The 16764-nt window shown below is 41.7% G+C and overlaps 1 protein-coding gene across 3 annotated transcripts in view; it reads left to right on the top strand.

Moving 5' to 3' along the window:
* Positions 1-16764, top strand: part of GANC (glucosidase alpha, neutral C) — a 104778-nt gene that overhangs the window by 1755 nt on the left and 86259 nt on the right. For 2 of the 3 annotated variants that reach the window (XM_033190421.1, XM_033190422.1), the window contains 3 exons: positions 1313-1375; positions 3772-3880; positions 13136-13263. In XM_033190421.1, coding sequence (XP_033046312.1) covers positions 1313-1375; positions 3772-3880; positions 13136-13263 — 300 coding nt within the window. Of the gene's footprint in view, positions 1-1312; positions 1376-3771; positions 3881-6225; positions 6434-9020; positions 9832-13135; positions 13264-16764 lie in introns of those variants that run through there. The other variant, XM_033190423.1, reaches the window with a different exon arrangement.

Below are 16764 nucleotides of genomic sequence, written 5' to 3'. Positions count from 1 at the left end.
TTCTTCAAAGCTATAAAAAGGAAACAAAAGATTCTCCAATCTTTGTACACTTGATTAAAATAAACTGGGCCGGGTCGCTCCTGCCTGTAATCCCAGCACTTTGGGAGGCCTGTAGGTGGGCAGATTGCTTGAACCCAGGAGTTCAAGACCAGCCTGGGCAACATGGTGAATCCCTGTCTCTACAAAAGAATTTAAAGTTAGCCAGACATGGTGATGTGGGCCTGTAGTCCCAGCTACTCAAGAGGCTGCGGCAGGAGGGTAGCCTGAGCCCAGGAGGCGGCGGTTGCAGCGAGCCAAGATCATGCCACTTCGCTCCAACCGAGGCAGCAGAGCGAGATCCTGTCTCAAAAAAATTTTTTAAATAAAATAAACAGACAAAGACTGAGTTCAGTGGAGGACAGTTTTTTAGTATGGCCAAGTATATATGCCTGGGCTCGTTTTCATAATATTTCGACATTTGTGTTCAGTCATAGTTTTCTACGTAATCATGGACATGCTGACTACAGATGCATTCGGCCACACCGGTGCATGAAAGCCAGTGTTATTTTTTTTCTCGTTATAATCTGTAGTTGTTTTAATCAGATGGAGGCTAGTTTAAATACATATACTCAAACTGCAGTATACACATACATCTCATTCATGTTTTATTCCAGAAACGGCTCTTCTGGAAACTTGGTTTTAAAAAAACATGGCCCCTAGATTGTCACCTCATCTTAAAAAGCAAGAAATTCCCCTTCTACGTCTGTTCTGTTCTTATTCTAGCACCTTGCACCTCTATTAAAGCATTTTTCAGCTTATATTGCGATTTTTGGTAAAACTCTTACTGACAGCTTGAACACAGTCCATATCTTCCTCTGAGCCCAGCACCCAGGAAGAATATTCTGAAAATATTTTGTTGAATAAATCTGTGGGTGGGTTATGGTTGTTAGTTTGTCTGGTTTGTTGGTTTTGGTTTGTTCGTTTTGGGATGCTGTTTTGGTTTTGCTCCTTCACATTTTACTTTTGCAGTCATAACCTTCAGTCATTATTTCAAAAGAATATGTCCTGTTAAGTGACAGTGATCTTTTCCCATTACTTTCGGAGTAATCCCAGAACCTGATGTTTTGTTGTTTACCTCAGAGGATTTAGAAAAGGCTATTGTTCTGCAGCATAATGTGCTATTATGTTATACTATGACCATGACACAATTTTGCATTGCAGAATAGACGCCAAAGGTTTATTTTGCATGTTTATACTGTAGTTGGAGAAGGTACAAAAATTGGACTCACAAGCCCTGTGTAAAATAAATTTCTCAAAATGTCTTTTTATTTAGCGTTGAAGATGAAGCTGTGGATAAAAACATTTTCAGAGACTGCAACAAGATCGCATTTTACAGGTAAGGAAGATAAATATAGTAACCAGATCAAAACATTTCTTGACAGTATTTCAAAATTGATACTTATTAAATTTTTTAGAACTGATAGACTTTCCAAGGAAAGGATAATTTAATAATTAAGGAAATCGTCAGACAGGAGACTCGCTTTTAACTTTATACATTTACTCCTGAAGTATTTAAATTTTTCGGTAAACAGCTATTTTATTTTAAAAGCCAAAGTATTTTTAAACTAGTTTTTAAATTTTGATGCTTTGAATAGATACACTTTTACATGGTTCAAAAATAATATAAAGAGGTATACATTGAAAAATATTACTTCCACTCCTGTCCCATTCTACCCATTTCTCATCTTGTCCAAAATAACCAAATTCCATCATTTCTTATTGATCTTTCTAGCATTTCTTTTTGTAAATACATGTATTTTTATATTATTCCCTTTCTCTTTTGTTATCACCCCTTTCTTATACCAAATAGGTTTTTTTTTCCTGTTTTATAGTTTGTTCTGAGGAGGAATTCATATGAGTGCATGGAGATTGCTTCTCCTTTTTACAGCTGCATAATATTCCATGGGGTAGATATTCAGTCTGTCTCTTATTGCTAGACCCTTGGGTTGCTTTTAATCTTTTGCTAAAATAGCACTACCACAATGAAGAACTATACATAGGTCATTTTCTACACATGCATGTGTATTTATAGGATACATTTCTAGGATTAGGATTACTGGGTCAAAGAGTAAAGGCATTTGAAATGTGTTAAGTATTGCCAAATTTCCCTCCATAGGAATTATACCATTTGTACTCCTATCACCATTATATAAGATTGCCTGGTTGGGCGAGGTGACTCACACCTGTAATCCCAGCACTTTGGGAGGCCAAGGCAGGCAGATCACCTGAGGTCAGGAGTTCAAGACCAGCCTGACCAACATGGAGAAACCCCGTCTCTACTAAAAATACAAAATTAGCCAGACGTGGTGGCGCATACCTGTAATCTCAGCTACTTGGGAGGCTGAAGCAGGAGAATTGCTTGAACCAGAAGGCAGAGGTTGTCGTGAGCCGAGATCATGCCATTGCACTCCAGCCTGGGCAATAAGAGTGAAACTCCATCTCAAAGAAAAAAAAAGGTTGCCTGTTTCTCCAGAGCTACAAAAAATATGCCTTTAAAATCTTCATTTTATTTTATTTATTTATTTTTTGAGACGGAGTCTCCGTCTGTCACCCAGGCTAAAGTGCAGTGGCGCAATCACTGCTCACTGCAACCTCCACTGCCTGGGTTCAAGTGATTCACCTGCCTCAGCCTCCTGAGTAGCTGGGATTACAGACATGCGCCACCACGCCCGGCTAATTTTTTGTATTTTTAGTAGAGAGGGGGTTTCACCATGTTGGTCAGGCTCGTCTTGAACTCCTGACCTCAGATGATCCACCCACCTCGGCCTCCCAAAGTACTGGGATTATAGGCATGAGCCATCACGCCCGGCTGTAATCTTCGTTTTAAAAAAAAAGTCTTTATGTGATCTTGAAACTGAAATTATCAAAAATTGTGTTATACAGTATAGAAATTACCAAAAATTGTGTTATACAGTGAATATTCTAACATATTCACTCTCTGTTCAATAGGAAGAAACGTGTATTATTTTAATTCTGAACAGGTATCTAGAGGGAAGTCTACAGTGAATGCCTGGTAACCTTGTTAAATGACTAGATTCTATTGAATTTCCACTAGAAATGACTTAGTTACTATTAAAGTCCATTTCATGGAAAGAGGGAGGGAAATTAACAAGCTCACAACCGTCATCTATGAAAATTGCCCCACCATCTCAAGGAAGGAGACAAGATGTCATTCTTTGAGCAACGTTATATTGATCAATTTTATTAGTGTTCTTACTAATACTCATCTTATTAGCACTCTAATAATAAAGTTCTTTTTTTTTTTTTTTTTTTTTTTTTTTTGAGACGGAGTCTCGCTCTGTCGCCCAGGTTGGAATGCAGTGGCCGGATCTCAGCTCACTGCAAGCTCCGCCTCCCGGGTTTACGCCATTCTCCTGCCTCAGCCCCCCGAGTAGCTGGGACTACAGGCGCCCGCCACCTCGCCCGGCTAGTTTTTTGTATTTTTTTTTTAGTAGAGATGGGGTTTCACCATGTTAGCCAGGATGGTCCCGATCTCCTGACCTCGTGATCTGCCCGTCTCGGCCTCCCAAGGTGCTGGGATTACAGGCTTGAGCCACCGCGCCCGGCCTTAAAGTTCTTCATTAGCACTTTATTATAGTACTAATGCTGTTTGTGCCCTGAAATTCCCTGAATATCATAGTGAATTTTAATGACTTCCCTGTGATAATATAGTCTGTTGGATACTGACAATCACAAATAATTACCAAGCATCTGCATACTCCTTATCTATAGGCGTCAGAAACAGTGGCTTTCCAAGAAGTCCACCTATCAGGCATTACTGGACTCAGTCACAACAGATGAAGACAGCACCAGGTTCCAAATCATCAATGAAGCAAGTAAGGTGAGATGGAAGTATTTTCTACAGAGAATCATTTATTTCTGTATTTATTGGGGCTGAATGAGGTAAATTTCCACAAAAGCCAATTAAAGCTATGTATGCTTCAAAAGTAAACCTCATTTAGAAAAGGAATATCGGCCTTTTAGTGATTAGTGGCTCACGCCTGTAATCCCAGCATTCTGGGAGGCAGAGGCGGGCAGATTGCTCAAGCCCAAGAGTTCAAGACCAGCCTGGGTAACATGGTGAAAACCCATCTCTACAAAAAGTACAAAAAATTAGCCAGGCACAGTCGTGCATGCCTGTAGCCCCAGCTACTCAGGAGGCTGAGATGGGAGGATCTCTTGAGCCTGGGAGGTAGAGGCTGCAGTGAGCCATGAGAGTGCGGCTGCACTTCAGCCTGGGTGACACAGCGAGACCCTCCCTCACAAAAAAAAAAGAAAGAAAAAATGAATGTCATCTTTTCACATCTATAGTAATAATATTGTAATAGTTATAGTAATATCAGTATGTAGATTGTCTGTGTATCAGATGTTTTCCTAAATGTCTTACAAATGTTATTTCCTTTTTATTAGTCTTCATAACACATCTAAGAGATACATTATATTTTCCCAGTTTTCAGATAAGGAAAATGAAGTCTAGAAAATCCCTTGCCCAGAGTCTCACATTTAGTAACCAAAATTTTCTCCTGCATCTGTCAGACGCTATCACCCACGTGCTTTCTAACACTATTACACAATGCCCAGTTGCATTTGTAGCCTGAGCAAGGTACAAATTTAGGGTATGTCCAAATCTCAAAATGCAGGTGGGCCAGGGGGAACAGGGGACAGGCAAAAGGACTATGCAGTTGAAAACCCAAGTAACAAGTGTTCCCTTACCTGAGCTGCTTCACTAGAGCTGCTTCACTTCATAGTTTTTGCCTAGTGAGAGGGTTAGGGAAGTATATTTTAAGTGCTTTCTCTCACCCATGAAGTTGCCATGTTACTTTAGATGGGCCATTCATAGAGGAAGCACTATGGACTGTGCTAGGACGTGTGACTGTGCACTACTACCTGATGCCCTCAACCTGACCCTCACTTTCAGATCCGCCCTGCATTCTAAAGGCATCCTGGGTTTCTAAGGCCTCTGAGACCTATCTGACTTAACTGGTAATCCATATCACTGAAAGACAGTTAAGGCCATTAGGTCTGGGTCCCGTAACTGCTTGGATAATAACTGCACCAACTCACTAACAAGTCCTGGTTCTGGGAAGTTGACGTTCATGGCAAAGCTGTGAACCGTGTGACTACCATAGTTCCTGCCCTGCAGCGCTGTGCTGACATTAGTGGGTTCTCCATAATAATCGTAAGGCCTTTAATTTAGAAATGGGTCCAAACTTTATTCCCAAACAGAAAGAATAATTGTACAGTGAGGAAAACTAGCTTCATTATGGAGTTCTAGAGATTTTTGTCATATAGAGTCTTCTTTCATAACTTTCTTGCCCAAATTCAAAATATGAGATAGATTTATATCAATAGTTCTGTGTTCTCTATCCCCATCCCCTGTCCTCAACTTCTACAACATAGTTATTATGGCAGTACACTTAGCTCATCTCTCTTAGCTGCACAGATGGGGCAGTTAGCCTTTCTCCAAAACCTAGTGCTGATTCTTATACCACCCATCTTTCTGGAGTAGTTTTCCTCCTTGCCTAGTATCTTTGATACATTTGAGTTCTCAGCTTATGGAACCCCCAAAGCCGTAGGTCCTCTAATGCTGATTCAGATCTCCTTTTATGTTGTTATTTATACATGTTGTTTATATATCTTTTTGTAGCCTAGTTTGATAGCCGTTCATGGGGAAAAAAAATGGGACAGCAGTAATTTCCTTCCTGGAGAGCCAACCACTGTTTGCATGTGATCTAATAGCCTGACACCCGGCCAAACCACTCTATTCAGGGTCAGCAGAAGCAATCGGCTTCAGGAAATGCATCAAGTCCACCAGAGGCCTTCCAGGAGTCTTTAGGCCTTAACCAGATGTCAAGAACTTCCTGTTGTGTTTTTCTTGTCATTGTCTCATTTTCTTTCCTGTTTCCATTGTGTCTAACCTGAGAGAGTTGTAGTTGTCCATAGTCAGAGCAAGAATCCCTATCCATCCTTGAGAATGCTTAGTATGTTGAGCACCTGGTCATGAAGACATGCTGAGGTGAAGTAAATGAGGCAAAATCACCCGGAATATCAGTGGTGAGCCAAAATGAAAAATCTCAACACAGCATGATACCAGTTTGCGGTGGACACCCACATATGCCATTTTACATTACTGTAGATCAATTTCTCTTTTTGGATCCTGAAAAAGTGAGGGACAATGCTGTTCAGGTCAGGTGCCAGGACCAGAGCCCAGCAACCTTCAAAGGCAAAGAAACCACAGTCCAGGAGGAGCCACAGGATCTCAGCACAAGACAGCACCTGGCTCAAAAGGAAGCTGAGGAGCCTGATAAACAAGGACAGATTACCTGGGACATCAGCAACGTAGCTCCCAGGACTGAGAACTTTGAGGACCTCTTGGAACAGACTCCATGCTCAGGTATGAGAAATATTGGAACCACATGAGGAATCTGCATGCACTGATCTCAGGCAAATGTATGCAAATATATATTTCGGGAGATCACCCTGAAATTCTGCACTGAACTCCATTTTAATGTCCTCCTTGTCATGTGGTGTTGAGATGACTAGTAGGCACGTAAGGTTTCATACCCTCTGTCAGTCTGTTAGGGACAACAGAGGTGATGGTGATCGCTAATGTTGCCTGCATCTTGTATACAGCTCATTGCATAGTGAAAGAGCCTCTATTACGCCGGGCATGGTGTCTCACGCCTATCATCTCAGCACTTTGGGAGGCTAAAGCAGACAGATCGCTTGAGGCCAGGAGTTCGAGACCAGCTATGGCCAACGTGGCAAAACCCTGTCTCTACTAAAATTACACAAATTAGCCAGGCATGGTGATGCATGCCTGTAATCCCAGCTACTCCAAAGGCTGAGACATGAGAATCGCTTGACCCTGGGAGGCAGAGGTTGCAGTGAGCCAAGATTGTGCCACTGCACTGCAGCCTGGGCAACACAGTGAGACACTGTCCAAAAAAAGTTGACCTAAAATATGGCAAAGACAGCATGAAAAAAGAAAAAATTAGGCCGAGTGCAGTGGCTCACACCTGTAATCCCAGCACTGTGGAAGGCCAAGGTGGGCAGATCACGAGGTCAGGAGTTCAAGACCAGCCTGACCAACATAGTAAGACCCATCTCTACTAAAAAATACAAAAATTAGCCAGGCATGGTGGCGTGTGCCCGTAGTCCCAGCTACTCAGGAGACTGAGGCAGGAGAATCACTTCTAAAAAAAACAAAAATACAAAAATTAGCTGGGTGTGGTGGCACATGCCTGTAATCCCAGCTACTCAGGAGGCTGAGGCAGGAAAATTGCTTGAACCTGGGAGTCAGAGGTTGTATTGAGCCAAGATTATGCCACTGCACTGCAGCCTGGGCAACACAGTGAGACTCTGTCTCAAAAAAAAATTTGTTTTTAAATAACAAAGAACTGTTAAAAATGGTTCCTGGGATGAGATGGGTGTTTCAAGGAGATTGCACATTAAGATATGGTATGAGTGTGATCTGAAGTTTTAAAATAAGCTGCATACATCCACTTATTCAGAATGATAGCTTTTTATTTCAGGTTGAGAGGGACAGCCCAGAGTCTAAGAGGATCGTATTCAGCTCACAGCTGCAGTTCTCAAATTGCACTGATCAGGCAGATTCTTATAAATCCAACACTCTTGGTGCCTGCCTGCCGCTACACCTTTAAAACCCTTAAAGCAGAAACTTTGGAATTGTCAAGATTTGTTAATTTTTGAATTTCTCCCTCTCAATTCCCTTCCCCAATCTGCTCCTTAATAAACAACCAGGAAGCAGAACCAAGCTTCATTCAACATTGTGTTAGGCTGCCATCACCAAATACCACAGGCTGGCAGCTTGAACAACAGATGTTTATTTCTTGCAGTTTTGAAGGCTGTAAATTCCAAGATCAAACTGCCAGTAGCTTCACTGTCTGGTGAGGGCTCTCTTCTTGCTTTGTAGATGGCTCCCTTCTTCTTGTGCCCTCACATAGTGGAGAGAGAGTGTGTACACAAGCTCTCTGGTCTTTTCTTTTTTCTTTTTCTTTTTTTTTTTTTTTTGAGATGGAGTCTTGCTCTGTCGCCCAGGCTGGAGCGCAGTGGTGCGATCTCAGTTCACTGCAAGCTCCACCTCCCGGGTTCACGCCATTCTCCTGCCTCAGCCTCCCGAGTAGCTGGACTACAGGCACCCGCCACCACACCCAGCTAATGTTCTGTATTTTTAGTAGAGATGGGGTTTCACCGTATTAGCCAGGATGGTCTCAATCTCCTGACCTCGTGATCCACCCGTCTCAGCCTCCCAAAGTGCTGGGATTACAGGCGTGAGCCACTGCGCCCAGCTCTGGTCTTTTCTTATGAGGGCACTAATATACTCCTGAGGATCTCCTCAACCTCGTGACCTCATCTAAACCTAATTACCTCCCAAGGGCTTCATCTCTGAATACCATCATATTGTAGGTTGGGGCTTTAATAGTAAATTTTGGGAAGACACCAGTCCATAGCAAACATGATGTTCCTAGGGCGTATATCTGTTACAAAACAAGCTGGAATGTTGACCTGTGTGTTGTCACAAGGTCAGAACATCCAGGCTTTGGAGAAAAACTAGTTGCAGGTTCAGATGCGTAAGTTTTCTCACATGGGGTCCTAATATAGTGTTATGCTTATTCCTGATGACAGAATAATCAGGTAGATATTTAGTAAAGAAGCTTCCAGAAAATAAAAAGAAAGTGATCAGGAAAGTGTTGACTGCTTTTGTAGAACTCAGTTGTTGTTTTCTTTTTTTTCCTACTACTCTCAGTTTTCTACCTTCAGTGAAAATTTGGTTTGGATTGAGAAAGAGACATCTAGTCTTGTGATCTAGGCAAAGGAAGATGTATGCTGTCTTGTGAGTCTAGCTTAAAAAGCATTGCTAGCAAGGATGTCTGGAGCAATCTACTTTATATTGCTAATTATGATGCTTTCTAATGATATAGGTGACCATTTGGCAACATGTTTATTTTCTTTTGCAGCCAGTTTGCAAGGTTTCATCAGAGACAGCACTTCCAGCAGCTTCTCCAAGGATGCAGGAATATCTCCGAGCATCTCTGTGAAGTTACCCCTTGCCTCTTCATCTGAGCCTAATGAAAATGAGGCTTTGCCCAACCAGCCATCTTCTCAGCAGACGAGGCATGACTACCACTTGTTAGCCAGTACTGTGTCTGCAGAAATGGCCAGGAAGAGGCAGCTAATTTGGGAACTGGCCAGACAATCAGAAGCACACCTGGACAGGCTAATTGTCCTTGGGGAACAGGCCAGTACCCAGCATGAGGTTGCCAGTATTCGTCATAGAAAATCAGTGCTTGCAATAAACCAACTGGCTGCCACTGTGGAAGGGACGATTAGTGCCCTATAGCAATTTGATGAACTATTAGACCATTCTCTGGATCCCGGAAGGTCTTGATCACAGCTGGTAGAGGTGGTCACTCACTGTTCTAGGTCTTTTAAGTTAACAGTTCTTTATGTAATAGTGAAGAGTCCTGGTGCCTCAGGAAAAGCAAGATCAACCTACCAAGGAGGAGTTGATGGAGTCCTAATTTTCCTACTTAACACCCACTTCGAATTTAAATATGTGTTCTAGGGCTGTTCTGTTAACTCTATTATGGTCTTTACTAATCGTGATTCCCAGTTCTGGGTGAATAAAAAGTTTTTGTTTTAATGTAATTGTGATCAACCCTATGCTTGAAGACATAGACAAAGCTATTTCTACCACCATGATGTTTACAAAATATCTGATATTTTTGCCTATATGGCCACAAAAAAACTAGATTCGTGGATAACAAACCACCAAGTTTTAATTGTTTTTATTTTGTAAGAGAGAAATAAGACAGGAAAAGAGAATTAATACTCTTTTTCCCAGACTGAGAGGTGGGCTTCTAAGTAAAGATATATGAAAAACTGAGTAGAGGCTTGTAGTATTAAAATGAACCTCCAAAAGGTATTCTTTTCTCTGAGGATGTATCTCAGCTTCTCTGTGTAATTGGACATTAACACATCTTAACTTTTTTTAAAAGCTGGGGTCTCACTGTGTTTTTCAGGGTGGAGTGCAGTGGTTACTCACAGGTGCAGTCAAGGCACACTGTAACCTCAAACTGCTAGGCTTAAGCAATCCTCTTGCCTCAGCCCCACTGAGCAGCTGGGGCTATATGCATGCAGCACCCACTGGCACATCTTAAATATTTCTAAGGGAGCAAAATCCATGCTTTCTCACCTCGCTGTAACTATCCATTTAAAATTATTATTTTACATAAATTGATCTGGCTGGAATTGCGTGTAACTACTTATGCTATCTAAGGATTCATACTAAATTCTCAATTTAAGCAGTCCAACATCTGTAACTTCTTAATGTATTTTTTCATTGTCATTTCCAATCATCACTAACAAGAGGAAAAGATTTGGTAGTTTATTTGTATATTATTTTATGTATAAGTATCCAGCAGCTCCCAGCAAATAGGAAAGGAATATCTACGTATGTTTACTATTTTAGGTAGAAGAATATAATAACAGTCATGTCCAGACTTTTTGAAAGAGCAAGGATGTGGTGGAAGGATTGGGAAAGAACTGGCAGTTAAGCCTCAGGGAAGTGGCTTTTGAACTGTCATCCACAGAGCCCTGAGGTTTTGACAGAGGTGCCTTAGGACTCAATACTGGGAAGGCAGGGGACTCTAAGGTTGGACACTGAGCCATTCCCTACTGTCTTTAACCCAAGAGGCTTTACTTATTGGACTTCTGGGAGTCTGGTGATAGTAAAAGAAAAAAAAATCTGGTAAGAAAGAAAAAACACATGAAGCTAGATCATAGGAGGAAGTGCATACTAAGGTCTAAGATAAGTAGTGCCTGGACCAACAAAACTATGTTGGTGATAATGAGAGATAAGAATGAATCTGTTCATTGATTAAAAGGATGAGAAAAAAGGCCAGGCATGGTGGCTCATATCTGTAATCCCAGCACTTCGGGAGGCTGAGGCAGGAGGATCACTTGAGGTTAGGAGTTTGAGACAGCCTGGTCAACAGGGTGGAACCCTGTCTCTACTAAAAATACAAAAATTAGCCTGGTGTGGTGGCATGCACCTGTAATTCCAGCTACTCAGGAGACTGAGGCACAAGAATTGCTTGAACCCAGGCGGTGGAGGTTGCAGTGAGCCAAGATTGTGCCACTGCCCTCCAGCCTGGGCGACGGAGCAAGATCCATCTCAAAATAAATAAATAGATAAATTTAAAGAAAGAATGACTCTAAATATTGCTAAATTTCAGAGTGAGTTTTGCTAAAATAAGGTTGCTAAATTAAAATTAAAATGAGGATTAACTCTGATTTATACATGAAGTTATTATAGTGAAAACAGGATTATTGCTCTCTCTTTTTTTCCTCCTGGGCTGCAGCCTCAAGAACAGAACGTACAGATTAAGTCTTTGGTTTAAACAAAAATTAGTTGTGTTTTTTTGTAGAGAAAGCTATTTTACTAAAAATGGGACAATCTCTGAGTGAATAACTAGATGTAAATTATTAATCATATATAGGCAGACAACCCGATTATTGGTTGTCTAAGCCCCCTGCTTAGGATGATCTTGCCCATTTTTGCCTACTCAAAGTCTTACTAATTCCTAAAGGCCCTGCTTAAATCTCTACTCCTCCAGAGAAACGTCCAGAACTTCTCACCCTACAGTCATCATTAATAACCTTGCCTTTCTGCTTTAAAACATCACAGAATGCTCTGTGTTAGCTTTGCATCTCTTTTATCTCCTCCAAATTGCAGCCTCCTCAAAAGTTCAATCATTGCAATAATAGATGCCAAATAAATGTTAATTGAATGGAATTTGAGAGAGCAATGAAAATATATATTTAAATAGTGAGAGAATACATAATCTGATCATTTGAACTTTGTACTTGGACATATTTCCAAATGTGAAAATTCTGATAGTACACTGAAAGTAGCTTAAATATGTAAAAGAACATTAAACATGCAAGCAGTAATGGATCACTATTGCATCATAACCCTGCCTTAGAATATCTAGAAAAGGATCCACAGCCATAGCACTGTTTACTCGGTCACTGTTCAGTATCATGTTACAGTTTAACTGCCCTGATTGCTTCCCTGTATTCGCAAGAGACAAAGTTCCAGTAACATCACCTTTTTGGTGCTGGCTTGATACTCTTATCTTTTACTTGTACCACATTGTATCCATTCTAAGCTGTGTCACACAACTTACCCAGTTTAGCTGTGGGTTAACAGACATAATAGTAACAGCACAGGCACCCATTTGTAACCAAAATTTGGCATGGTACTTCATGAAGAAATTGCAATTGACTAGTGCAGCATGGCCCACCAGTTGAAAACCATGATCTTAAAATATTTTTCTGATCTAGGTGCCTCATTTTGTAACCTGAATCCAGTCACTTCTATTCTCCTAGAGCTTCTTGTTCTGTGTTTTATTTTTCAAGTTCTGTATGATCTTCAGGGTTCTACATTGTTTCTGTGTCCCATTGTAGGCAGAATTTTACCTACGTTCCCCAGCCTCTTGTAAAAGTTCCCTGGGCCTATTCCCAGCTGTGAACAAATCAATTCCAGTTTTAGAGCAGCAAGCCTCATTTCATCCACAACTAGAGAACTCCAATAATCATCACTTTATTTTCTACTCTTTTCTCTTCTGTAGCCTGCCACCCTTCATCTTTCATCTAGCTGGAATCTAGTTACTCTGCTTATAACACCCAAACTCTTATTCTTAACATATCTGTAGTTTATCATAGATACAATAGCCACATGTCCCAATCTTCCAAGGCAAGTTTCAGTTTATGCCTGTCTTTCCGTGTAATTATTAGTAGAGACTCCTTTCACTCTGAAGATCCTGGTTTGGACAACTATGTGTTCACCAGCCACAGAACACATAGAAGATATTTCTTGCTGCTACTACAGCTGTATCCAAGCAAATACATACATGAACTGGGAGCTTTTCTTTTAAATTGCCATTGTTCTCCAGTTTGCTTGGCCTATCGTAATTTAAACAAATACTTTTCTAATTATTGTAATTTGTGCAAAATTGGCCATCACTTGGGTAACCTGTTGAAGGTAATCTCTTGAATCTGTTTCCAGGTTACTCTCCTGGCTGAAATTTATGGTATAGAAGGAAACATTTTCAGGCTTAAAATTAATGAAGAAACTCCTCTAAAACCCAGGTTTGAAGTTCCTGATGTCCTCACAAGCAAGCCAAGCACTGTAAGGTAAGCCAAGGAGTGAGGTATCTTAAAGATGCGCCTGATACATTCTTTTATCATCTCTTGAGTAGTAAATTTTGTTATGTGCACCTCTTATTTTGACTGTTCAAAACTACAGTCATTTACAGAGTTATAGGTTGGTGCAAAAGTAATTGTGGTTTTTGCCATTACTTTTAATGTATTCAGTTATTTTGGGATAAGTCTATCCATTTTTCTTATTATCCATTCTGTTTTTTTTTTTTTTTTTTGAGGTGGAGTCTCGCTCTGTCGCCCGGACTGGAGTGCAGTGGCCGGATCTCAGCTCACTGCAAGCTCCGCCTCCCGGGTTTACGCCATTCTCCTGCCTCAGCCTCCGGAGTAGCTGGGACTACAGGCGCCCGCCACCTCACCCGGCTAGTTTTTGTATTTTTAGTAGAGACGGGGTTTCACCGTGTTAGCCAGCATGGTCTCGATCTCCTGACCTCGTGATCCGCCCATCTCGGCCTCCCAAAGTGCTGGGATTACAGGCTTGAGCCACCGCGCCCGGCCCATTCTGTTTTTTCATCATCCACCATTTGATTTGTCAGGACTTATTTAATGGAGAGAAGCAGAACTTTGATCCCTGCTCTCCTTCTCACAAAGAAAGTGGTTTTATTAGCCAGACTATGGGAGCAAGTAGAAGGAAAGCTACTTAATTTACTCACTCAGATTAGCAGCAGGGCTCCAGAGATCTAATGCACTAGCCAAATTTGCATGCTTACAGTAATTTGTACAGTTGGACACACTCACTTTTAATTAAGGTTATTCTTAGAAGTCTAACATGTAATTTTACTTAGAGTCAAGGTAAATTAATAATCAGTGTCTAGGTGAAAAACAATCTTTGGGGACTAAAGCATTTTCAGTTACCTGCAAAACCTTCATCTGTTCTCATAACACTTTCCAGTGATATTTCAGCTCCGTTTTGCTGGTTGGTTTCCATTATATTTTCATATTATTTTACCAAAGGAATATAAGATTATGCCAGATGCTTTCATTTTTACTGTATCATCACTGTAGTTTTATGTAAATTATTTTTTCCTTGAAAACCTTAAAAAAGATCAATATAGGGGGGTCACCAAGATGGCTGAATAGGAACGGCTCCAGGCTACAGCTCCCAGCATGAACGACACAGAAGACGGGTGATTTCTGCATTTCCAACTGAGGTACCGGGTTCATCTCACTGGGGCGTGTTGGACAGTGGGTGCAGGACAGTGAGTGCAGCCCACTGAGCGAGAGCCGAAGCAGGGCGAGGCATCGCCTCACCCAGGAAGCGCAAGGGCTAAGGAAATTCCCTTTCCTAGCCAAGGGAAACCGTGACACACAGCACCTGGAAACTCAGGTCACTCTCACCCTAATACTACGCTTTTCCAAGGGTCTTAGCAAACGGCACACCAGGAGATTATATCCCGCGCCTGGCTCAGAGGGTCCCACACACACAGGGCCTCCCTCATTGCTAGCACAGCAGTCTGAGATCTAACGGTAAGGTGGCAGCGAGGTTGTGGGAGGGGTGCCCGCCATTGCTGAGGCTTGAGTACGTAAACAAAGTGTCTGGGAAGCTCAAACTGGGTGGAGCCCACCACAGCTCAAGGAGGCCTGCCTGCCTCTGTAGACTCCACCTCTGGGGACAGGGCATAGCCAAACAAAAGGCAGCAGAAACCTCTGCAGATTTAAATGTCCCTGTCTGACAACTTTGAAGAGAGTAGTGGTTCTCCCAGCACAGAGTTTGAGATCTGAGAACGGACAGACTGCCTCCTCTAGCGGGTCCCTGACCCCTAAGTAGCCTAACTGGGAGGCAACCCCCAGCAGGGGCAGACTGACACCTCACACAGCCGGGTACCCATCTGAGACAAAGCTTCCAGAGGAACGATCAGGCAGCAACATTTGCTGTTCAGCAATATTCACTCTTCTGCAGTCTCTGCTGCTGATACCCAGGCAAACAGGGTCTAGAGTGGACCTCCAGCAAAAGACCTGCAACTGAGGGTCCTGACTGTTAGAAGGAAAACTAACAAACGGAAAGGACATCCACACCAAAACCCCATCTGTACGTCATCATCATCAAAGACCAAAGATAGATGAAACCACAAAGATGGGGAAAAAACAGAGCAGAAAAGCTGAAAATTCTAAAACTCAGAGTGCCTCTCCCCCTCCAAAGAAACGCAGCTCCTCTCCAGAAATGGAACAAAGCTGGACAGAGAATGACATTGATGAGTTGAGAGAAGAAGGCTTCAGATGATCAAACTTCTCCCAGCTAAAGGAGGAAGTTCGAACCCATCGCAAAGAAGCTAAAAACCTTGAAAAAAGATTAGATGAATGGCTGATTAGAATAACCAATGTAGAGAAATCCTTAAATGACCTGATAGAGCTGAAAAGCATGGCACGAGAACTACGTGACAAATGCAGAAGCTTCAGTAACCGATTCAATCAACTGGAAGAAGGGGTATCAGTAGTTGAAGATCAAATGAATGAAATGAAGCGAAAAGAGAAGTTGAGAGAGAAGAGAGTAAAAAGAAATGAACAAAGCCTCGAAGAAATATGGGACTATGTGAAAAGACCAAATCTACGTCTGATTGGTGTACCTGAAAGTGACAGAGAGAATAGAACCAAGTTGGAAAACACTCTGCAGGTTATTATCCAGGAGAACTTCCCCAACCTAGCAAGGCAGGCCAACATTCAAATTCAGGAAATACAGAGAACACCACAAAGATAATCTTCAAGAAGAGCGACTCCAAGACACATAATTGTCAGATTCACCAAAGTTGAAATGAAGGAAAAAACGTTAAGGGCAGCCATAGAGAAAGGTTGGGTTACCCACAAAGGGAAGCCCATCAGACTAACAGCGGATCTCTTGGCAGAAACTCTAAAAGCCAGAAGAGAGTGGGGGCCAATATTCAACATTCTTAAAGAAAAGAATTTTCAACCCAGAATTTCATATCCAGCCAAACTAAATTTCGTAAGTGAAGGAGAAATAAAATCCTTTACAGGCAAGCAAATGCTAAGAGATTTTGTCACCACCAGGTCTGCCCTACAAGAGCTCCGGAAGGAAGCACTAAACATGGAAAGGAACAACCGGTACCAGCCACTGCAAAAACATGCCAAAATGTAAAGACCATCGATGTTAGGAAGAAACTGCATCAACTAATGAGCAAAATAACCAGCTAACATCATAAAGACAGGATCAAATTCACACATAACAATATTAACCTTGAATGTAAATGGGCTAAATGCTCCCATTAAAAGACACAGACTGACAAATTGGATAAAGAGTCAAGACCCATCAGTGTGCTGTATTCAGGACACCCATCTCATGTGCAGAGACACACGTAGGCTTAAAATAAAGGGAATGGAGGAAGATCTACCAAGCAAATGGAAAACAAAAAAAGGCAGGGGTTGCAATCCTAGTCTCTGACAAAACAGACTTTAAACCAACAAAGATCAAAAGAGACAAAGAAGGCCACTACATAATGGTAAAGGAATCAATTCAACAAGAAG

This window comes from Trachypithecus francoisi, unplaced genomic scaffold (genome assembly GCF_009764315.1).
Source record: "Trachypithecus francoisi isolate TF-2019V2 unplaced genomic scaffold, Tfra_2.0 Lachesis_group3, whole genome shotgun sequence".
Classification (NCBI taxonomy): Eukaryota; Metazoa; Chordata; class Mammalia; order Primates; family Cercopithecidae; genus Trachypithecus; species Trachypithecus francoisi.
This window is presented reverse-complemented; position numbering and strand designations above follow the sequence as displayed.